General features: G+C 42.3%; 2 protein-coding genes across 4 annotated transcripts in view; one reads left to right on the top strand and one right to left on the bottom strand.

Annotated features, from left to right (window-relative positions):
• LOC138948959 (uncharacterized) overlaps positions 1 to 6969 on the top strand; it is a 17351-nt gene extending 10382 nt beyond the window's left edge. For all 3 annotated transcript variants that reach the window (XM_070320637.1, XM_070320636.1, XM_070320634.1), the window contains exons 2-4: positions 2867 to 3041; positions 4160 to 4412; positions 5653 to 6969. In XM_070320637.1, the coding sequence (XP_070176738.1) occupies positions 2905 to 3041; positions 4160 to 4412; positions 5653 to 5883 (621 nt within the window). In that variant the 5' untranslated portion in view covers positions 2867 to 2904 and the 3' untranslated portion in view covers positions 5884 to 6969. The remainder of the gene's footprint in view (positions 1 to 2866; positions 3042 to 4159; positions 4413 to 5652) is intronic.
• A 3564-nt stretch (positions 6970 to 10533) lies between these two features.
• Positions 10534 to 13460, bottom strand: LOC138948085 (uncharacterized). The gene is made up of 3 exons (XM_070319609.1): positions 13307 to 13460; positions 12430 to 12567; positions 10534 to 11418 (listed from the first exon to the last, which is right to left on the bottom strand). The coding sequence occupies exons 1-3, from the start codon at positions 13429 to 13431 to the stop codon at positions 11313 to 11315; spliced, it is 369 nt and encodes a 122-aa protein (XP_070175710.1). The 5' UTR covers positions 13432 to 13460; the 3' UTR covers positions 10534 to 11312.
• Positions 13461 to 24792: the final 11332 nt, after the last annotated feature.

The following is a 24792-nucleotide window of genomic DNA, read 5'->3' on the forward strand; positions in this document are numbered from 1 at the left end:
TCTTTTTTTCGATAAATACCTTTGATGACGTCATATTCGGCTTTTTGTAAAAGTTGAGGCGGCACTGTCACACCCTCATTTTTCAATCAAATTGATTGAAATTTTGGCCAAGCAATCTTCGACGAAGGCCGGACTTCGGTATTGCATTTCAGCTTGGTGGCTTAAAAATTAATTAATGACTTTGGTCATTAAAAATCTGAAAATTGTATAAAAAATAATTTGTTTTTAAAACGATCCAAATTTACGTTCATCTTATTCTTCATCATTTTCTGATTCCAAAAACATATAAATATGTTATATTTGGATTAAAAACAAGCTCTGAATATTAAAAATATAAAAATTATTACAGTGGTCGCCGCTTAATAAAGCCACTTCTGGACCGACGAAAAATGGCTTTAATAAGCGGCGGATTTATTAACCGGCGGCCCAGGAATACGTCATTTTCGAAAGAAAAAAAAATCTTCTCTTTTGTTTACGTCACTCGGTCACTTTCTTTCGTCATTTACACTTGTTTGAATCTAAACAAAACTTCACGAAGGATGTTGAACTTTTGTTTTAAATATGTACATGTACGTGTACTTTGATCACTTCGGTACATCAATAATTTCACTGTCACCGTCACGAATCATTACTCGGCAGGCCCCCCGCGGGTTAGGGGAAGTCCCATATTGCCGGTTGGGACGAGAAAGAATTTACCCGATGCCACCCAGCATGTCGTAAGAGGCGACTAACGGTTCTGTTTCTCCTTTTACCCTTGTTAAGTGTTTCTTGTATAGAATATAGTCAATGTTTGTAAAGATTTTAGTCAAGCAGTATGTAAGAAATGTTAAGTCCTTTGTACTGGAAACTTGCATTCTCCCAGTAAGGTCATATTGTACTACGTTGCAAGCCCCTGGAGCAATTTTTTGATTAGTGCTTTTGTGAACAAGAAACAATTAACAAGTGGCTCTATCCCATCTCCCCCCTTTCCCCTATCCCATCTCCCCCCTTTCCCCCGTCGCGATATAACCTTGAATGGTTGAAAACGACGTTAAACACCAAATAAAGAAAGAAAGATTACTCGGCAGAGAAGAACGATTTTATGAGTGTTTGTTTGTTGGTCGTCTTCCACAAGATAATGTGAGTTTTAGTCACAAACTACGTGATTTCTCTGAGAAAACTGGCTTTGATAAGCGGCGGGTTGGTTCGGCTTTTTCTAATACATAAGATATAGTGATAAATCCGGACCGTCTGAAATCGGCTTTTATAAGCGGCTGGCTCTATTAACCGCGGTTTTATTAAGCGGCGTCCACTGTATTAAAATAAAATTTCCGAAATCGATTTAAAAACAATTTCATCTTATTCCTTGTGGGTTCCTGATTCCAAAAACATATAGATGTGATATGTTTGGATTAAAAACACGCTCAAAAAGTTAAAAAGAATAGAGATAAAGAAAAGCGTGCTATCCTTCTCAGCGCAACTACTACCCCGCTCTTCTTGTCAATTCTATTGCCTTTGCATCGAGCGGTGGACTGACGATGCTACGAGTATACGCTCTTGCTGTAAAAATGCAGTGAGTTCAGTTTCATTCTGTTAGTTCGACAGCTTGACTAAATGTTGTAATTTCGCCTTACGCGACTTGTTTTATGTTTCTTTAGTTACCTGTTGTGCTTTAAATAATGTTCTCGACAACCCGAAACAGACACATCTAAAGCATATTTGAATTATTCTGACTTGCACACTAAGTCGTATCATGTTCTGAAGTAAAGGGGGCTTTTTACAGTGAATCGTAAAGGCCTCTCCACTGGTCCATATTAGGCGCCCAGGCTCCTAATATGGACCATAATTATATGAATTTTTCTGTATCAAAGTTAATTCACTCTAATTAGGCCTGACGGGTAACCCAGGAGCGAAGGACTACCAAACACAAAATGAAACTTCTTTGCAAGAAAATAAGCTACGGGTAGTTATCAGCAAGAGACAAAAAGTGGTTCATATATGGCAGCCTTCCCCTACCAATAAAACAATTCATCAATTGCTTACCAGTTCGTGTTCAGACAGCAAACTGTTGAACAAAACCATTCCTGGTGTGTAGGCCTATTTTACAAGTTAATTCAAACGTAGATACAGTCTTTTTGACCAACAAATAATTGACATCTATATATATATATATATATATATATACGACTAGTGTCTGTCTGTCTGTCTGTGTGTCTGTGCGCGATGCGCGGCCAAGGTTCTCGATGGATCTGTTTCAAATTTGGTGATCATATTCAGGTACACCCTGGACACAACCTGGTCGATGAGATATTTCAACACGTGCTCTCAGCGCGCAGCGCTGTGCGCGCTGAACCGATTTTGGTTTTTTTGGGTCTGGATCCACTACCAGTAACTCTTCATTATTTTCTCCAGTGTTTTCAGCCGCGATTATCTCCCTTCCTCCGTGTGGCGTCAATCCATATTCCCGTTACTACGTTACTATTTTTAGAAGGTCACTGCACGTTACTATTTTTAGAAGGTCTCCAGTGTTTTGCGCGTTTATCTCCTTTCCTTCGTGCAAAGCCGGCTCCCAGGCGCAGCCTGGTATTCGGCTCTACTTCTTCCCGGCGAAGCCGGTACCCGGCGAAGCGGGTAATCATCTAGTAGTTAATATTGTCTGATTCTTTCTCTCAAACCCTAAGTAAAGGACACACACACACACACATGAACACACACACGGGTACACACACACACACACACACACACACACACACACACACACACACACAGAATAACACACACACACACATAATACACACACACACACACACACAGAGTCACAGAGTAGTAGCCTATAGCCTTGTCTGTGGCTGATTGCCCTATTGAAACACAGTCTGTCTCTGTTCAGCCTTTCAGTATAGCCACAGACTGTGCAGGCCGGCCAGTATGCCAGTGTCTATGTCACTGGTGGGAGACGATCATGGCGACGATTTTGAAATCGACGCTGACATGCCAGAGAGCCATCGGCGAATCAGCTTCGTGACCACCTCAGACAAGGTCATTTCCAACCAAACGCACAATGGGTACATATGTTTTCTACCCACTGTTTTCTGGTTTGATGGTCTGTTTCATCCAAATGCACAACTTCCCTCTCGCGTGATTCCCTGTTACGGCAGGCATGCCTTGATTGACGACTGGTCAGCTCTGAAAGTGGCGCTGAGAAGTTGGTTTGCCGGCTCTCGTTTTACTTGTACAATGGAACCTGGCCATAACGACCACCCGCCAAGAGACAGACCAAAAGTGGTCGTTATAGACAGGTGGTCGCTATGGAAAGGTTAATCATACATAGATATATTCCTCTTCGTGAATCCTTTGGTGGTCGTAATGCGCTGCTGGTCACTGCAGTCGTAACCAAGCGGGGGTTGCTAGGACAGGTTCGACTGTGGCAGTAAAAACGGAGATTTCAGAATCCCATGCCGGCCTGAGTCTCTTTTCTTTCTTAATGAACAAGAAAAGCAATTGCTTACTCGACTCGCCTTCATTTTCATGCTGTGACTCTGAAATTTGATGAAAACGAGCCAAATTGTGGTCATATCTCTGATTATCAACACCTACAATTGTGTTACCCCAAAATTTGACGAGGCTCAACCAAGCTGGAGTCACTTCATGAGATCATCAAACTCTCAAAGTGAGCAAAGTTTCAAAGGTCTAGCTTGAAAAGCATTCAAGATAACCTCAACGTTAGGGTTTTTTTTGTCCACGGTCGGACGGCCGGCCGACCAGCCGTCCGGCCACACAGACGGACACGGATGAATACTAAGACTTACCCATTACTCGGGTGAGTCAAAAACTATACCGATACATGCACAGTCTGGCGGTGACCTTACGAATAATGTTTTACTGCCGATAAATGTTGCAGTCACCGAGACCATAGATGTGTATTGACAAAGAACTTAGTCCTTGAAATTCTTTGTTACTTCCTCGGGAGACATGCAGACACGCCATTATTCACGTTGTGGCGTCTTTTCGAACTTTGTTTGGCTTTTGACGTCAGAAGTTTCATTTCTGGAGAAAGAATCTTAAGACAAATAAAGCAGAGTGCTATTTAGAGCGCTCACTTCCCTTTAGTTATTTGATTTCCAAAGAGAGTAAAAAAGAAAAGTATTAGTCTTTATGAATCAATATAGTCTGTCTTTAACAGGTCGTTCTTCCACAATATTGTAAAGGACCTGTACAATGGCCCCATCTACGTGCGCGTAGTGTACGTGTTCGTGGTGGCCGTGGCGCTGGGCGGCGTGTCGTACTACAAGCACTCGCCGGACGACCCGGTCAACATCACGGACCTGTGTGTGTTGAGCGTCATATACGGCGCTTGGATCGTCTTCTGTGCCCCCATGCTGCTTGCCACGCTTAACGTGCGTCTCGTCGCGCAGATCGTGCCTGTCCTCTTCAAGGTGGGTGGGAATCTCAATGACTGACCTTTTTGGGTTTAAGGCTGTCCTTTAAAGCCTGTCCTTAATGACATCCGACACCGATACATGCACAGTCAGGCGGTGACCTTACGATTCTTTTTTTTCTGCTGATATGACGAAGTCACCGAGAGTGACTTTTTTTTCTCGGAATGATTCGTAAGTTCCTAGAAGATTTGACAATGTTTTAGGTGACGTGTGCTTCGCATTATGACGTCTTCTCTACCTTTTGTCCATTTATGACATAAGAGATGTCAGTTTAGAATACTGGGTCAAGAAGAGAAGTCTAGGTTTGTTCAGTCGACGTCGTTTGTCATTAGCCGGGCGTATACTTCGCGAAGCTGGTGAATTTTCGGTAAAAAGACTTCGTGAAGTCAAATTAACTTCAGGCTCAATTAAGGCGGTCCTTAATTGAGCTCGTAGTCGACTTCGCTAAGTCTTTTTACCAAAAACTTAGTGCTAAAGTTTCGTGTAGCGACCTTCGTGAAGTAGACTTCGCCCAATTAATATCAGGCTTTAGTGCGCAGAAAGAAACCAACCAACCAAACAACCAAACAAACAAACGATGAAAACATAAATGATATCTAACGCTTGGCTCACTGAGAGATACACTTCTTCCACAGGACATGTATAGGCCTAACGGTCCTTGTAATATAAGGACACCTTTGGGCCCAGCCAAGCGTTCTTTCCTGGCATAGGGTAGTCTTGTAATATTTTGACCCGATTTCAACTGACTCACTGGCAATCGGGTTGTCTCGTCAAATCATCGAGATGCCGCCACGAGGATGATAAGTTGACTCGTGCGTGTTGTCTTAATTCAAGACCTTGGGATCTTTATCGTACGTGTGCACGCACATTAGGGTTTTTGAACACCGAAAGGAGTAGGCTTCACAAAGTTGACTCCGTGGAAAAGATCCTTCGCTGAGTCCTAGATCGAACCCAAGCCAGACCATGGCAACGAAACTGATGTTTTTGAACCCATCGTGTTACCGACTTAGCCATATCGCCGCCCAAGGTGGCAATGAATGGTCGTTGTGGACTTTGGCTACCAACCGGAAGAAGAAGAAGAAGAAGTTCACTAAATGCAATAAAGAAATAAGTTATGCATGCTCTATTAGTCTTCAGGGCAGGAAGCAGAGCAATACTTTCATAGTATACAAGGGATACGTGTGGTAAGAAGCCGCCTTTGCGACAAGAAGGCTTCTCACATTCGAATACTGTGCAGGTGTTCTTCGCAGAGGCAGCAGTGATGGCCTACGCCTTCTACCGCGGCCACAACAACATTTTTCGTCGAGGCTTCAGTATGCAGCCGACACTGGAAGCCAACCGGTCTGGTAAAGGTCTGGCTTGGCTCGGGGAGGCTGGCTACAACATCCGTCTGGCTACCGTATTCTCCTGCCTCATCATCGCCTTTATCACCAATGGTATAGAGGCCTGGGTGTTCAGGCCCATGTGAGGAGATTTTGTTGTGTTGGGAGTTTGTTGTCCATTGTGATGGGGCTGGGTCGATTTGAAGGACTGTAGTTGTTCTAATGACTTTATGTGCATGCGTGTCTGACACACTACACACACACACACACACACACACACACACACACGCGCGCGCCAGCCGGCACACACACTCAAACAGATAAACTTGTCTTGCCTTTCTTTGTCTTGTCTTGCTTTCATCACGAAAGGTATAGAGGCCTGGGTATTTCACAGACCCACGAGAGGGGAATGTTTTGTGTTGAGGGTGTGTGGTCGTCCTTGAAGTGTGTCAGTCGGTGTCAGTGTGTCTTTGATGATCAGCTACTCCTGAAACTAGTGAAAGCTCATCCTGTTTCATTATTTCATTTCTCTCGACATAGAGGCTTCGGGGCTAATGCATATGTCACTATGTGTTGGGGCTGGATTTGTTTGAGGGGTTGTGGTTCTTTTAGCATTTCTCCTGTGTCAGTTAGTGTATCTTTGGTGCTTATAGTCACTGAAGCTTCACCATCACCTTGATCGTCGCTGTTTGCATGAATACCTATATATAGGCTTTCAGACTTATTTGTCTGGGGTGTCTGATGGATGTGTATAGTTGTTTATTTAGCTGTGTTGGTCTATGTCCTCGTTGTTTTGCCAGTTTCTCGGAAAAAACCTAGAATACACTTTGTCTTGCCATGCCATCCGATCTTCACTTTCGATGTGGAGGCCTTAGTGTTGAGAACCGTGTGATGGGAAGGGGTCGTCTCCAGGGCCTGCGGTTCTTATAATAAATTCACGTGCACGTGGTGTGGCTTTGGTAAACAAAAATACCCACCTGATAAACGTGTCCTTCTTTCGTCGCACCTGCGACACTACGCGTAGAGGGAACATGGGTTTTGATGTGATGGGACTTGGTTCTCGGTTGACTGTTGTTTGTTCTTGTAGATTTGTTCTGTGTGTTTGTGTCTCTAGATCTGTTGTTTAGCTATTCTTATATCCTGTGTCATTATTGCATCCCTCGCGGCTGTGTTTTCACACCAATGAGATGTGATTGTATATTTAAAAGTGAAATAAACCTGTCCAGCACTGATTGCCCTTCTTTACCTTGCGTTTCACTGTCTCGTTGACTTTCTTAACTGTCCATATGGAATCTCGAATTAAATGGTATCAAGTGTGTATGTGTGTGTGTGTGTGTGTGTGTGTGTGTGTGTGTGTGTGTGTGTGTGTGTGTGTGTGTGTGTGTTGGTTAGTGTGTTTAAGGGGGGGAGAGATCGAGAGTGTGTGTCTGGAGTGGGGTGGGGGGTCTGTCCAGAGATTCGGTCAATTAAAGTAAGCCAACATTCAAGTATTGAATTTGCTCCGCCAAACAGACTGGGAGCAAGCAAGCTTCCAGTTTTAACACAGCGCAGCGAACAAACAGGCACGAGCAAAGTTATACTCGTGAACACCATTTCACCACCAATGCCTCGCCCTTCCGCCTTATCAAACACACACTTCATGAATAACAAAACAATAATTGCCGATCAGTATCAACGAACATGGTGACTCCAATTTTCATTTCGAGATTTATTTTACAGCTCACTGTGTCTCTGTCTGTCTGTCTGTCTGTCTGTCTGTCTCTCTCTCTCTCTCAAGGACAGATTGTAAGAAAAAGCCCAGCCTTAAATCTTCATCCTTGTAAAATAGAGTTCTGTTCGGTTCAGCTCTCTCTCTCTCTCTCTCTCTCTCTCTCTCTCTCTCTCTCTCTCTCTCTCTCTCTCTCTCTCTCTCTCTCTCTTTCTTTCTTCCCCTCTCTCTCTCTCTTTCTCTCTCTCTCTCTCTCTCTCTCTCTCTCTCTCTCTCTCTCTCTCTCCGTCTCTCTCTCTCTCCGTCTCTCTCTCTCTCCTCCAATTCCTCGTATAGATCTTTATAAATCCAGCTTTGCTTTTTCAGGATCATCTCTGTGGAATTCTTTGCCAATAGAAATCAAACGATCCGCATCCTTAAAGGCCTTTAAGCACACACATTTGATCACACTATAAACTGCCCCTGATGTCCAGTTTCCATTGTGTACTTTTTTTTTTTTTTTTGACCTCAGTTGCATGCAAGGCTGCTTCAACCCATCTTTTTTGCCTCTTTCGTCTTTTTTTTTTTTTTCTTTCTTTTTGGGCGGTGAGCATATCCTTCTTCATTGGTCTTTTTTTTATAATGAAATTTTAATTTTGTTTTCTTTTACATTACAGGTTACATTTCCATTAGATTACTTTTTAATTCAACAACAATTTAACTAATGTCTGCGTGTATGTGCGTGTGTGTGTGTGTGTGTGTGTGTGTGTGTGTGTGTGTGTGTGTGTGTGTGTGTGTGTGTGTGTGTGTGTGTGTGTGCGTGTGTGTGTTGTTGTTGTTGTTCCCATAATTCTGTTTCCATTGTGTACTTGGTTAATGTATGCAATGCTCTTAAGTGTTGTTGTTTTTGAGTCACTTGAGAAAAAGTGACTCTATGTAATCGGTCAGTGTTAGTCTGTCCGGCCGGCCGTCCGGCCGGCCGTCCGGCCGGCCGTCCGTAGACACCACCTTAACGTTGGACTTTTCTCGGAAACTATCAAAGCGATCGGGCTCATATTTTGTTTAGTCGTGACCTCCAATGACCTCTACACTTTAACGATGGTTTCGTTGACCTTTGACCTTTTTCAAGGTCACAGGTCAGCGTCAAAGGAAAAATTAGACATTTTATATCTTTGACAAAGTTCATCGGATGTGATTGAAACTTTGTAGGATTATTCTTTACATCAAAGTATTTACATCTGTAGCCTTTTACGAACGTTATCAGAAAAACAAGGGAGATAACTAGCCTTTTCTGTTCGGCAACACACAACTTAACGTTGGGCTTTTCTCGGAAACTATAAAAGTGACCGGGCTCAAATTTTATGTGAACGTGACTCATTGTGTTGTGAATAGCAATTTCTTCCTGTCCATCTGATGCCTCATATAATATTCAGAACTGCGAAAGTGACTCGATCGAGCGTTTGCTCTTCTTGTTAAATATTGTATATGTAGTTAATCTGAATGCGTAATCTCTCGTCACCCTCCCCCTTCTTCTTGAAACTTAAGGTGCCTGTATATGGCCCTGTTCGGCAATACATTGCTGTACTTTTTTAAGAAATTAAAAAAAAAACATTTCCGTTGTTTGTGTCTGGTCTTGTTTTTTATGACTTTGCGAGTCCAATATTTTTTATGTTTATACTCGACCATTATTTTGATGTTTTACTAGTTTAAAATACTTTGATGAGATACTGTTCATTACATTTAGTCAAGTTTTGACTAAATGTTTTAACGTAGAGGGGGAATCGAGACGAGGGTCGTGGTGTATGTGCGTGTGTGTGTGTGTGTGTGTGTGTGTGTGTGTGTGTGTGTGTCTGTGTGTAGAGCGATTCAGACTAAACTACTGGACCGATCTTTATGAAATTTGACATGAGAGTTCCTGGGTATGATATCCCCAGACGTTTTTTTCATTTTTTTGATAAATGTCTTTTATGACGTCATATCCGGCTTTTCGTGAAAGCTGAGGCGGCACTGTCACGCCCTCATTTTTCAACCAAATTGGTTGAAATTTTGGTCAAGTAATCTTCGACGAAGCCCGGACTTCGGTATTGCATTTCAGCTTGGTGGCTTAAAAATTAATTAATGACTTTGGTCATTAAAAATCTGAAAATTGTAAAAAAAAAATAAAAATTTATAAAACGATCCAAATTTACGTTCATCTTATTCTCCATCATTTTCTGATTCCAAAAACATATAAATATGTTATATTTGGATTAAAAACAAGCTCTGAAAATTAAATATATAAAAACTATTATCAAAATTAAATTGTCGAAATCAATTTAAAAACACTTTCATCTTATTCCTTGTCGGTTCCTGATTCCCAAAACATATAGATATGATATGTTTGGATTAAAAACACGCTCAGAAAGTTAAAACAAAGAGAGGTACAGAAAAGCGTGCTATCCTTCTTAGCGCAACTACTACCCCGCTCTTCTTGTCAATTTCACTGCCTTTGCCATGAGCGGTGGACTGACGATGCTAGGAGTATACGGTCTTGCTGAAAAATGGCATTGCGTTCAGTTTCATTCTGTGAGTTCGACAGCTACTTGACTAAATGTTGTATTTTCGCCTTACGCGACTTGTTTTACTTAGGTATGAAATGATAGCATGTGCATGTGTGTAGGTATGCGAGCGCACGCTCGCGCGCGCGAGCACTGATATTGTGTGTGTGTGGGGGGCGGAATGTGTGTGTGTATATGTGTGCATGTGTGTGTGTGTGTATGTGCGCAGTCTTTGCTTTCGTTTACAATTATTCTTTGTATGTTCCAAGGACAGGTTGGAAGATTAGGCTAAGCCTAAAACCTTTATCCTTATGTAATAAAGTTCTGAGTTCTGAGTTCCCTCCCTCTTTAAACACAAAGAACAAGAAGGGCAAAGCCCATACGACTCACATCCTTGACCTTGACCTTTACATGACCTTGACCTTCAGGGTCAAGGTCAAATAACTAAACCTAGCAATGACATCATACACTAAGAACTGCTTTACACATTTTTCCTACCAAAATACATGTGACCTTGACCCAAGGTCAAGGTCATCCAAGGTCATGCAACACAAAGCTGTTAATTCAAGACATAGGAAGTACAATGGTGTTTATTGGCTCGTTCTACCATGAGATATGGTCACTTTTAGTGGTTCACTACCTTATTTTGGTCACATTTCATAAGGGTCAAAGTGACCTTGACCTTGATCATATGTGACCAAATGTGTCTCATGATGAAAGCATAACATGTGCCCCACATAATTTTTAAGTTTGAAACAGTTATCTTCCATAGTTCAGGGTCAAGGTCACTTCAAAATATGTATACAATCCAACTTTGAAGAGCTCCTGTGACCTTGACCTTGAAGCAAGGTAAACCAAACTGGTATCAAAAGATGGGGCTTACTTTGCCCTATATATCATATATAGGTGAGGTATTCACTCTCAAAAACTTCAGAGAAAATGGGAAAAATGTGAAAAATAGCTGTTTTTTAGACAACATTTATGGCCCCTGCGACCTTGACCTTGAAGCAAGGTCAAGATGCTATGTATGTTTTTTGGGGCCTTGTCATCATACACCATCTTGCCAAATTTGGTACTGATAGACTGAATAGTGTCCAAGAAATATCCAACGTTAAAGTTTTCCGGCCGGCCGGCCGGACGGCCGGACGGCCGGACGGACGGGGGGGACGGACGGACGGACGACTCGGGTGAGTACATAGACTCACTTTTGCTTCGCATGTGAGTCAAAAAAGTGACGAGCGTTTGAGTTGCTAACTTATGGTCCGCTCTGACGTACCCCCCCCCCCTCTCTTTCTCTCTCTGTGCGAGAACAATGTAGAAACTGAGCGACGGGCCTTCATGTTCCTCTGCTTTATTTATTACTGTCATTTGCGGAGTTCTCGACTCCCAGCAGCTCAGGGCGGTCGAACAGGTGAACCACCACGGATGCACTGATGCAGCCCACGATGAGGCCGATCCTGAAACATGTGTAAGGCCGGGAAGGTAGAGGGTGAATTGGCCTAATGGTTTGGTGAAGGGGAGGGGGGGGAGGGGGGAGTGGTGGGATCGGTGTGTGTGAGTGTGTCAGTGTGTGTTTGATGGCTGGGGAGTGGTATGTGTGTTTGTTTGGTGGGTGATAATGGAGTGGTATGTGTGTGGGCGCGCGCGCGGTTGTGTGCGTGTGTGTGTGTTGTATCAATATGAGGCTTATCGCGCGTATTCCGTGGGTACAGTTCTAAGCGCAGGGATTTTTTGTTTTAAATTTTTTTTTATGCAATTTATATCGCGCACATATTCAAGGCGCAGGGATTTATTCATGCCGTGTGAGATGGAATTTTTTTTACACAATACATCACGCATTCACATCGGCCAGCAGATCGCAGCCATTTTGGCGCATATCCTACTTTTCACGGCCTATTATTCCAAGTCTCACGGGTATTTTGGTGGACATTTTTTATCTATGCCTATACAATTTTGCCGCAGGAAAGACCCTTTTGTCAATCGTGGGATCTTTAACGTGCACACCCCAATGTAGTGTACACGAAGGGACCTCGGTTTTTCGTTTCATCCGAAAGACTAGCACTTGAACCCACCACCTAGGTTAGGAAAGGGGGGGGGGGGGGGGGGGAGAAAATTGCTAACGCCCTGACCCAGGGTCGAACTCGCAACCTCTCGCTTCCGAGCGCAAGTGCGTTACCACTCGGCCACCCAGTCCACATGGTGTGTGTTGTATGGTGGTGTGACTGTGTGTGTGTGTATATCTATATATGTGTGTGTGTCTGTGTGTGTCTGTGTGTGTCTGTGTGTGTGTGTGTGTGTGTGTGTGTGTGTGTGTGTGTGATAACAGTTAGAATGTAGTCTTAAGAGATAGCAGAAGGAGAAGAAGTATAAGTTAATACCACCAACACACACTGACACACACACAAACACACACCCACCACACACACACAAACACACACCACACACACCACACACACACACACACCTACCTGAGTGAATGTACCAGGTCGTCCAACCACTGAAGATTGGGATGGAGAAGGGGTTTCATACTCAGCCCTCGTTTCAGAACATCTGTCTCACCCTTCAGTTTCAGGTATATGCTGACTCCAATCTCTGCGGCGAATAACCTGAAATCCATCCATATGCATGTTGTGGGAAACTATCAGATTTTATAATGGACCCTTTTAAGATGGTATGTTCATATCTTCCGGTCCAAAGAAAACAACAATGAAAGCATGTGATTGTGTGTGTGTGTGTGTGTGTGTGTGTGTGTGTGTGTGTGTGTGTGTGTGTGTGTGTGTGTGTGTGCGTGTGCGCGCGTGTGTGTGTGCGCGTGTGTGTATGTGTGTGTGTGTGTGTGTGTAGGTGATTGTTTGTTTGTTTGGGGTCGGGGGAGGGTCAACCTTAACAATTAAAGGTAGCATGAGCTGGGCTGCTCGGTATTTAGAAACGGTCCAAGGGAACAAGCCCTTGAAAAATCGTGGCTTCACAAATTTGGATTGTATACCTTCAGTTGTCCATTTCGAGACTGAGAGACTGAGAGAGAGAGAGAGAGAGAGAGAGAGAGAGAGAGAGAGAGAGAGAGAGAGAGAGAGAGAGAGAGAGAGAGAGAGAGAGAGAAAACGAGAGAGAAAACGAGACAGACAGACACACAGACAGACACACAGACAGACAGACACACACACAGACAGATAGACTGTACGAGAACGATTTTTTTCCTCGTCCTCTCAAATTCTACCTTTTTACCTACATGTATTATCAAGCTTGGGAATTAGGCACAGGTTCGTTCTAAAAAGGATTCTCATAATATCATGAAATAATGTGGCGTCACAGACAATGACTAACCAAGCAAGACCATACACTTACCTGAAGAAGACCCCCACGACCTGGCTTACATAATAGCCATTGAGGTGCGCCAGAATGTCAGACATGAAGAAGATGACCCAGAAACAATAGATTGACACGTACACGGTCACGTCACTTTTCTTCATCTGCAAAGAACAACGGGGTGGGGGTGATTGCCACGATATATTTTCTGTGGTAAATTTGCCAAAATGGCATCACAAGGTTCGGCTTTTCGTTTTGTTAAGGTAAATCCTTGCCCTTCCATCCCTCTACCTCTCTCGAACGCACGTACACATGCATGCGCATACAGGCACGCATGCACACACACACACATTAGCACGCACACACACGCACACACACGCACCCTCTACCTCCCTCGAACGCACGCACGCACGCGGCACACACACACACACGCACGCACCCTCTACCTCCTTCGAACGCACACGCACACACACACACACACACACACGCACGCACGCACGCACATACATACACACACACACCCTACCCCTCCCCCCCCCACACACACACACACAGCTCAAAACTTGTACCTTGTGACTTCCCAGTCGTCAGCAATGACCTCAGAGAGCAGCAGAGAGGCTGCGCCACTCAGGACAAGCCTCATGACAAAGTTGTATGGGAGGTAGCAGTGGCACAGCCGCACCAGCCAGTTCGACACCTCCCTCAACACATCGTGATCTCTGGACATTGAGGCGTTCACTTTAGTCAGTATCAGATGCCGGGGCTGCTGCAGACTGTTGACAGTCCATGGCGGTGTTAGTTGGATCGCTTCCGCGAGTGCCTTCTTCGGCGTGCCGGCCTGACGTCACTCAGTGGAGGGGCTGTGTGTGTTGATGACGTCACTGGGTGTTGATGATGTCACTAGGGGTTGATGACGTTTTCGGTTGGAGGAGAAGTTGTGGAGTTGAGTTAGGATGGATCGTTGTGTGTGTTTTTCTTGAGAGTTTTAAGTAGGCTTAAGCACACAAACACACATACAGACATCAAGTCAAGCATTCAAGTGGCAAACACACACACACACACACACACACACACGCACACACACACTGACACATACACACACACACACACACACAAACACTGACACACACACACACACACACGTGCGCGCAAACCGCCGTCATGCAACGAAAACAACGTCTTGCAGACGGACAATACGATTGACGTTTTTTAGTATTGTACAGGGTCCCCACTGGTTTTTAGAAACAAAATTCCATGACTTTTCCATGACTTTCCATGAGCCTCAATAACATTTTCCATGACTAGATCCACTGGTCGCCATTTCCGAACACGCAAACTTTTTACGTCTTGTCACTGCCAGTTTTGACATTGGCTCGCTTTGCACTGAATTTGAGTCAGTTTCTACGCAGTGTCTCTTCGACGAGCGAGTCAAGCATTTGCTACGCAGTCAGATTATCGGTAATGTTTGCTGGTCCTATCATTTCACTAAACTGGACCAGCCACTGTTTGTATCCATCTGCACTTTCGTAAATTCCGTTTCGTAACCGTCACTGTGACTTGACGAACTGTCATTTTTTTCACCGCGATACACAGTTCATTGCGAAGATCTTCCTCGGTAATTCGTTCCAATTCCGCATACTTTTTGTTGTCAAGAAACAACTCGAAAGAAAGTTTCAAACTCATCATCCACCATCTTGCTTGTCGAAGCACTAAAGTACTTTATCGATGCAAAAACAAAAGCAGAAAACTTCGACGAAACCGACTCAAATGCAGCGAAGACGACACGACGAGATAACGAAAGGAAGTGAGCCTCGCTTTGGCTCAAGTGCCATTAAAAATACCGTTATTCTCGTATGCAAATACGAACGAGAAGTGTGTCATACGAACAAATTAAGCCTTGTGCTGGCGACGCAAATCACTGCTGGCTGGCAAAGGGGGGGGGGGGGGGGGGGGGGGGGGGAATGGCTGGGCAACGAAAATCACCGCTGGCGTGCTAAAGGTTAATATTTTTTTTCTTCTTATTTTTGTTAAATTCCATGACTTTCCATGACTTGAATTGAAATTCCATGACTTTACAGGCCTGGATAATTAAAAATCAAATTCCATGACTTTCCAGGTTTTCCATGACCTGTACGAACCCTGATTGTATTGTATGGGGAGATTTATATAGCGCTTGACGTTCTCTAAGCGCTTTACATATTAATTTCTGCCGTGTGAGACTGATTTTTTTTACACAATTGTTCACGCATTCACATCGGCCAGCAAACCTCAAGCCTATTAGGGCGAGCATTCACCTTTCACGGCCTTTATTCCAGGTCACACGGGTATTTGGTGGACATTTTTATCTATGCCTATACAATTTTGCCAGGAAAGCCCCTTTTGTCAATCGTGGGATCTTTAACGTACACACCCCAATGTAGTGTACACGAAGGGACCTCGGTTTTTCGTCTCATCCGAAAGACTAGCACTTGAACCCACCACCTAGGTTAGGAAAGGGGGGAGAAAATTGCTAACGCCCTGACCCAGGGTCGAACTCGCAACCTCTCGCTTCCGAGGCAAGTGCGTTTACCACTCGGCCACCCAGACCAGTTTATACCAATGCTACATGCCCAGCCCCACAGCCGATGCTTACGAAAGTCTGCTTTGTGCACACAATTAAGTACACAACAGCTAACACGCCACAAGTGATATTATTAGTTATCGTTAGACTGATTTGACTGCGATATCCAGATTTATTACCAATTCAGTGCCATATATGGCTTTTTGACCAATCAGGACGGATTCTAGGTGACCCTCTAAATGTTATAACGTTCATGTGTTTCCTGTAACGCCGTGCATTAAATGGTACTGGTAGGCTTACCTCTCATTTTTGTTTGCCAGCGTGTATCTTCCTTTCTTCTTGGTTTCGCTTTGTCGTAGCTTTTATGTTTCTCGAAAGTTACTGCAGAATTTCATTGGAACTCAGAATGGCTGCTGTCTCAACTTTAATTTAGTGTTTGGTGTTTCCTGTGTGTGTAGCAAAAAGACTTTTTAGTTTTGAGGAATATGCTCAGAGCACCATAGGAGCTTGTATCAAAGCGCCAGCCGATCCATACTGTAATATTACTTTACTACAAATTGCTACAGAAATTATAGTTATACTATAGTAAGGACAAAAGAGAGGATAATTTGATCGACCGGCGCTTTGTTTGACGAACTTTTGCGCAGAAAACAACACATTTGCAGTGAAAAATCGAAATGTCTACTTGTAAAATAAATTCTCTTCCATAAAAAAAAATCGAAAAAGTATTATATTTTCAATACAAAGTTATAATCAGCACATCTTACCTCATAGTTTGCCTTTCTATGCACAAATCCAAAGTAGATTCTGATGAATGGCACCATTCTGTGTGTTTTCAATTTCACAGCGTGAACAGAACAAGTGACGTGAGAGGAGTATGACATCATTTTGCACATTGCATGTCGTCATTTTTACATTCAGTGAAGCAATGACTGAACACGGACCTACATTACTGAGTGCATCAAGTCTTCGTATGGTTTTCGAAAACTGGAAAGTCTGTTTTGTCAGGGGTTGTAGATTTGTTTCACAACTGTTGCACCACACTTTGAAGTAATCCCACACTTTGAAGTAAATTACTTCAAAGTGTGGGGATGTGCCCCACACTTTGAAGTAAACCCATTTTTTACTTCAAAGTGTGGGGGGATCTTCCCACACTTTGAAGTAAACTCAGTTTTTACTTCAAAGTGTGGGGGGATCTTCCCACACTTTGAAGTAACTTACTTCAAAGCGTGGGACTTTTGCATCGCCTGTTTGTAGGTATGTTACAAAATGCGTGCGCAGCTCAATTTTTGACGTCATTGAAAATGGCCCCCCATTTTCTGATCACTCACACTGTCTCAGTTTTGGGGTCCTCTTTTCTATTCTTGTCCAAATTTACATCACATGGGCACCCTGTCGAAGACGTAGAGCACATTCTTGACTTTAAGATTGAGAAAGATGGCGAGTCCAACACTGTCGAGCTCGCCGGCCAGAATATCGGGCGAAGAAGACACAGAAGAGGTACTTTTATAAACCAATTTATAGCCTTTGAACTCTTATGAGACCCCTCTGAACAGTTAGTTTGACCATTTTCCTGCTGTTTCCCAAAGTTTCAAGTCGATAAAGCGATGCGAAGTACCTTTTAACGGATGCGCCGCTTTGCGCCCGGATTGTCACCCATGTTGTATTCACATCCAACATGGCGGTCGGTAAAGTTCGTCTGCTCTCAGTTTCATACTAACTTACTAAAAATAAAAAAATAAATAAATTTTTTTTATTTTTTTATTTTTTTATAGTTGTTTAGATTCTGAACCTTTCTTTTGATACCAAATTGAACAATATTGATAAACAAATGTGTGAGTTACAGTTAATTTTAGCTGAAAAATGTCAAAAATGGGTTCAATTTATCCTCTTTGCCTCTATTACGAATTTTATTACTTTAAAAATTCATAACTCGGGTTACACTTATCCAATCTCAAAGTTATAAATACCATTGGAATGCTGATTTTCTGCTCTTTCAAGTGATATAGATCAAAATGTTAAATGAAAATTTTGAATTTTTTTGTAACATACCTACTGTTTGAGCCTGATGATTTTGTCAAAAAAAATGGCAAAGTCTTTTGGATGAGTGAACAGAAAAAGTGAGCGAGCCAAGAAACATAATGATGTTTGTTATCAGGCTTTAAGCAATGTCCCATTGTTGAGTGTGACGAAAACTCGTGATGACGATTTTAAAACATGTTGGGTCACGCATGGTCCAATCTTACATGGTCCAATCTTACATGGTCCAACCTTACATGGTCCGACCTTACATGGTCCAATCTTACATGGTCCAATCTTACATGGTCCAATCTTACATGGTCCAACCTTACATGGTCCAATCTTACATGGTCCAATCTTACATGGTCCAATCTTACATGGTCCAACCTTACATGGTCCAATCTTACATGGTCCAACCTTGCATGGTCCAACCTTACATGTTCCAACCTTACATGGTCCAATCTTACATGGTCCAATATAACATGGTCCAACCTTACATGGTCCAACCTTACATGGTCCAACCTTACATGGTCCAACCTTACATGGTCCAACCTTACATGGTCCAACCCTACATGGTCCAATCTTACATGGTCCAATATTACATGGTCCAATATTACATGGTCCAACCTTACATGGTCCAACCTTACATGGTCCAACCTTACATGGTCCAATCTTACATGGTCCAATGATATATATATGGACCATGTAAGATTGGACCCTGTAAGGTTGGACCATGTAAGGTTGGACCATGTAAGGTTGGACCATGTAAGGTTGGACCATGCGTGACCCAACATGTTTTAAAATCGTCACCACGAGTTTTCGTCACACTCAACAATGGGACATTGCTTATAGCCTGATAACAAACATCACTATGTTTCTTGGCTCGCTCACTTTTTCTGTTCACTCATCCAAAAGACTTTGCCATTTTTTTTGACAAAATCATCAGGCTCAAACAGGCAATGCAAAAGTCCCACGCTTTGAAGTAAGTTACTTCAAAGTGTGGGAAGATCCCCCCACACTTTGAAGTAAAAACTGAGTTTACTTCAAAGTGTGGGAAGATCCCCCCACACTTTGAAGTAAAAAATGGGTTTACTTCAAAGTGTGGGGCACATCCCCACACTTTGAAGTAATTTACTTCAAAGTGTGGGATTACTTCAAAGTGTGGTGCAACACACAACCACGAGCAGAGATGAAAAAATTGTGTGTTTACTGCCGCGATGAACTAATTGCCTGTTGTTGAACGTCACGAAACATATGAGCCATGGTCTTGGCTCCGACTTGATTTTTCTGGAGCTGGTTCTCCTTTCACCAAATATGGTTATTTTACTGCTATCATATTGCAAGAATTAATAACAAGTCGAAAACATTACATTTAATCAATCTTTGGGCCTTGCAAGTTAAAACTGAATGTAGGGGAAGGGCTCCTAATATGGACCGGCTCCTAATATGGACCACCTCTTGATCTGACAAACTAACGGCGCTAGAGCGCTAAAAACAATTTCATTCACTGTATTCACCCTCTCTGGATAACTTGCACGTGTCAAAACAGTTGCAGAAACACAAACCTCAAAACCGTTAGGCTTTTGCTCATTTTTTCACTTTTGGCAGCGTTCACTCTAAATTTGACGCCTAAAACGGACTCGTTTCTGTCCACAGCCAAAGCTTTTATCACACAAAAATTGCTATATGACAGCTAAGACCGTATTTGTTAGGGGAGACCGGGGCTAGTCCGCCCCCGGGGCACATCCGTCTTTGTCTGTTTATTCTTACGTTTGCCACCTTTTACAGTTTTAGTCATTCACACCATGTGGGAGTGGTGTCCCTTCTTCCCGCCATATCCTGCATAAGTTCAGAGGTTGCGCGCCCATATATCGTGAGTACAGATCACAAAAAGTTTTTCTTCATTTTTGTAACATGAATGCATAGGAGCAGGGCCGGACCAAATGAGTTGTAAGGGGGGGGGTTCCTCCTTTTTTTAGGGGGCAAATCAGCGAAGTGGCGAAGCCAAGTGCGCGCCTCAAAGCAGGCGCGCGAATTAGGGGGGTCCGGGGGCAAGCTCCCCCGGAAAATTTTTGAAAAACGGTTAAAATTGGTGCAATCTGGTGCATTCTGGGCCTTGTTTTGAGGGTTAAGAGCAGCATTGTGGGGGGGGGGGGGGGGTACCTTTTTCTCATCGGATTTCACATTGAATAAAATTTGTTAGAGACACACACAAAATTTATTTAAAAAAAAAATAAAATAAAAAACACTCAAAGCAAGGTACATGCTTTTTCCAGGGGTGGGGTTCCGGAACCCCTGGAACCCCCCCCTGGGTCCGGCCCTGTAGGAGTTGACTTAGGTTTTGATGCATTACCTCTGAGAACAAATACTTAGTCTTGGTGTCGAGTGAAAGTGCGTTAATTAAGGTCGAGTTCTGACGAAAGTTTTGCTTCTTCCTTCCCATGTTGTGCTCGTTATCTGGCACTAGAGTTGCCTGCCCGTGCAGGGGCAAGTCCGCCTATTTGTCATGGGGCATGTTCGCCGTAAGCAGTATGTACAACAAATGTTCATGCGCACATAAAAACTGTCTGCACATTGATATATATCAGCTACACATTTGTCTTGATGTAAAATAAAAAAAATCAGTCTTCTAGTTCATCAAACTCGCCAGTTATGCTACCAAAAGCATAAAAGTAGCATAAAAGTAGGCGGACTAGCCCCGGTCTCCCCTAACGTAATTTTGTGTTACATTCTTTCGTATTTTGTCATTGGCATTTTTGAACCTAAATATTGAAGGGAATTAAAAAAGCTTTCCCACTAAAGCTTGCCCACTACTAGTCTTGTACCTACTATGGGATGAGAGCGGCGGACTTGCCCGACCCTGTAGGCGGACTTACCCCGACTTGGGGCAAGTTCGCCTACGTTAGGGTAGGTCTACTTAAAGCAGTATGTACAACAAATGTTCATGCGCACATAAAAACTGTCTGCACATTGATATCAGCTACACATTTGTCTTGATGTAAAATAAAAAATCAGTCTTCTAGTTCATCAAACTCGCCAGTTATGCTACCAAAAGCATAAAAGTAGGCGGACTAGGCCCGGTCTCCCCTACATTATAGCAGTGTTGACCCCGGGTTTTAACTGCAAACAAAAAATAATAGCAAAATCTCAAAGTATGTGTGAGTCCCCTAATATGGACCACCTTCAACAAATCGAAGAAAATAAAAGCTAAAGGTTATTTTCATTAATTCATTAAGAAGCTTGTTGAAAATAACCTATAACTAGCCCTCGAGATTTCAAACAAATATATCAAATTGTCTTCTTTTCGTCAGTGGAAGTTGATAATTTCACTTATTATCACTCTGATTTTGATATGCTGCTTTAGTTTCCTAGTGTGCTTCAAATAATGCTCTCATCAACCCGAAACATAAATCTAAAGCATATTTGAATTAGTCTGACTTGCACACTAAGTTGTGTCATGTTATTTTGAAGTATAGGGGGCTTTTGACAGTGATTCGTGAAGACCGCTTCACTGTTCCATATTAGGAGCCTAATATGGACCATTTGTGATTTGTTCTGTATTTAATTTTTGCTGAATGTCTATCAAAGCTGTTTTAACTCTAATTAGGCCTAATGGTTAACCTAAGAGAGAAGGACTACCAAACACAAAATGAAACTTCTTCGCAAGAAAACATGCTAGTTATCAGCATGAAACAAAAAGTGGTCCATATTAGGAGCCCTTCCCCTACTTCATTTTTTCACCAAGACTAGTAAGTAATAGGCTTGCAAAAACCATTCCCGCTGAGACAGCGCTGACCAACTGTCTTCGTAATAACAAAGCAAATGAACTTTGTTTGCATAAAACGGATTTTCCTGAAACTTTGACCTTGTTTTTGATCCAAACACAACATTAGTATACATTTTTCGATTCAGGAGATGATGAAGATTACTGTGCAATCATTTTAAATATATTAGCTTAAATTCTATATTAATCCCGGCCCATATGGTCCGCTGGACCCAAAAAGCAACAACTAACTAACTATTTTTAATCCCGATTTTAATGAACTAAATAATGCACTAATTTTTAATCAAGCTCTTATTAGCGAGTGTATTACTGTGGTCACTGAAAACAAGTGTGTGTGTGTGTGTGTGTGTGTGTGTGTGTGTGTGTGTGTGTGTGTGTTTGTTTAATGCAACAAAATACGGTACTGTTAAAATGTTCTCCTGGAATATTCCAACAAAAAAAGATTCTTCATATTGATCACTCTGTGCGTGATCACAATGCATTATCAATACATGAGGGCTTTGGGGCCCCTGGACTCTTGTGACCCTCTAAACTCTGCTGAGGGGGTCCATGGACCCTCTACAAATGGAAAGTGGGAGGCCCTCTCGGTTGGGCGTCCGTGGGGATCCCCGACTCTCGCGACCATTAATTTGTTTGTAAGTGTGAGGATGAAAGTCGCTTGTTCATTTCAATGTTTGTTCTCAGGTGCCAGGAGTGTGTGTGTGTGTGTGTGTGTGTGTGTGTGTGTGTGTGTGTGTGTGTACGCGTGAGTACGTTGCGCGCGCGCGTGTCTGTGTGTCACTGTATGTTTATCTCTCTGTCTGTATATATATGTGTATGTGTGCGTGTCTATGTCTATTTGTCAGTTATGTTTCTTGGTCTGTGAGTGAAAGAAACGGAGCAGGCTGGCTGAACACATCATTTCTTGTTAACAAACCTTTTATTCATTGTAAACTGAAGCCGTAAAAAACACAGCTGAATAACATTATTATTATTAACATTTGGTGCCCTGAACACAAACTGACAGAGCTTGAATGTTTGAATAGCATTCAGAGAACCATCGAAGGTAAAAACTAAGTAAAACGTGCATATCGATACATGCAATTAACATTTTCTAATACGAACAGTGCCTTCAAAACAGAAACCACCGTTGTAAATGCAAGGGAAGATATATAATACATGTACGTACAAACAAATTCATAATGTTAGGAGTGGTAATTTGCTGTGTGTGTGTGTGTGTGTGTGTGTGTGTGTGTGTGTGTGTGTGTGTGTGTGTGTGTGTGTGTGTGTGTCCATCTGTCAAGATTATTCAAGTCAGATGTTTTTGATTAAAAAAACAACTTTATCTCTAAAGGTTAAATGAAGCTGTAAAATAAAAACTAACATTAACCATTACATTTTGCGGTCTGAACACAAACTGCAAATATCCATTGTTTGATGAGTATGCATATATATGTATAAAACCATTTACCTTTCATGAGAATCTGTTCATATAAATGTATATTGCTATTTCATATGTTACGTGGATTTCCATTGGTCAATTGGGCAAAACTGAGCTCAGTGCAAAAGTGATATCGACGACATTTCCGTCGATATCAGTTTTGATATCGACGACCTCTTTATTGCTTCCCCACTTCAAAAACAAAAACACCTGAATTTCAAAACAAACAAATATATATGAAAATGTAATTATCCCAGAATTTAGTTGAGCAAGTGACTAAAGACTTTTTGAAAGGAAAGACATTTTAAAATACTGAAAAGTACAAGAAAAGAGTGAACAAAAGAAATAATAATCAGAGGGAGGAATATGGAACAGCCAAAACTGAGACAAATACTTTTGTAATTTCTTTACAGAAAATACAAAATGTCCAGAGAATTAGCAATATATCTAACATTGACTGACTGTGTGTTGATATCTTCTGCCAATGGTCTGTTTCGACAGTGATATCAAAATCTCGACCTCCGGTCTCGATTTTGATATCACTGTCTCAACAGACCATAGCAGAAGATATCATCACACAGTCCGTCAATATTGGGTAGTAAAGATTCCAATTTAAACATTTAAACAAAAACAGCTGCCAATATTTCAGCAGTTTTATAAATGTTCGAGATCGGTAGATGATATCCCGCGCGTGTTGACATACACACGCACACTTGCAACCAAACGCACTCGAACACAAACACGAACGAACGCACTCACACACACACGTACACACTCACACACCGAAAACATGCATTCGTAGACACATTTTTTGCTTCTGACGGTTTTTATGGTACATAATTAAAATTACCATTTTGTGAATTTTTAATTAGTTGTACTGTATAGTTGTCGTTTTATTTTTAGTTAAAAAAAAAATCCATTGGGACAGTGTTCTCACCGTGATGTTAAACTTTTTAGCAAGGTGTAGATAGAGCTTAAACAATGACCACGAGTTGATTACTGGAAAATAAACCACGAGTGGGTATTTGCAGCCGCTTGGTAATTCACGAGTGTGCGGAGCACACGAGTGAATTACCAAGCGGCTGCAAATACCCACGAGTGGTTTATTTTCCAGTAATCAACGAGTTGTCATTGTTTAAGCTATTTATACAACGAACAACACGGGTCGAACATGCAGTCATGCAGACGACATTTTGTAGGCAATTTCATTTCAGCGTAATCACTCAGAGTGTCAAATGCGCGTCATTCAAATAGTCACTATTCTTTTATTTTATTCTTAGTCTCCGACTCGTCGGCATTATACTTGTCTCGTCTAAATATCGGACCCCATTGCTACGATTAAAACACAATAGCGTTTATGTAGCTATTCTGACATTACATTCTGTGTTAAAATCATGTTTTTGTCAGCAGCAAGGACCAGAATGGTCCATGTCGTTGATTGCAGACGACGGTTCCCTTTCCGTATGAAGCCACGGAAATAACCGAACATTGAAAAACCCACGGACATGTATTACGGAGAAAACTCGGGATAGCCGGATGTTTAGCATTACGTCAATATGCTGGGAATCATATGACGTCATGACGTATCATGCTTGCCTACGTAGATTGTATACATGTTCGAAAGTCTGACTGTTGTGAATTCGCGTGGTGAAGACTGCGGTAAATCTGTAGATGATCAGAGAACAAGGATTGTCTCAGAAGAAACGACTAAATGTTTTAGATCGGTAACTTCATTTCAACAT

Source organism: Littorina saxatilis, linkage group LG15, assembly GCF_037325665.1.
Source record: "Littorina saxatilis isolate snail1 linkage group LG15, US_GU_Lsax_2.0, whole genome shotgun sequence".
Taxonomy (NCBI): Eukaryota; Metazoa; Mollusca; class Gastropoda; order Littorinimorpha; family Littorinidae; genus Littorina; species Littorina saxatilis.

Bases quoted from the DNA above. Each gene is read 5' to 3' on its own strand.
- LOC138948085 (XM_070319609.1), bottom strand. From the start codon at position 13,431: ATGAAGAAAAGTGACGTGACCGTGTACGTGTCAATCTATTGTTTCTGG. The intron at 12,568-13,306 runs GTAAGTGTATGG...GATGGATTTCAG, and splicing joins GTCGTGGGGGTCTTCTTCAG to GTTATTCGCCGCAGAGATTG. The intron at 11,419-12,429 runs GTAGGTGTGTGT...CACATGTTTCAG, and splicing joins GACCTGGTACATTCACTCAG to GATCGGCCTCATCGTGGGCT.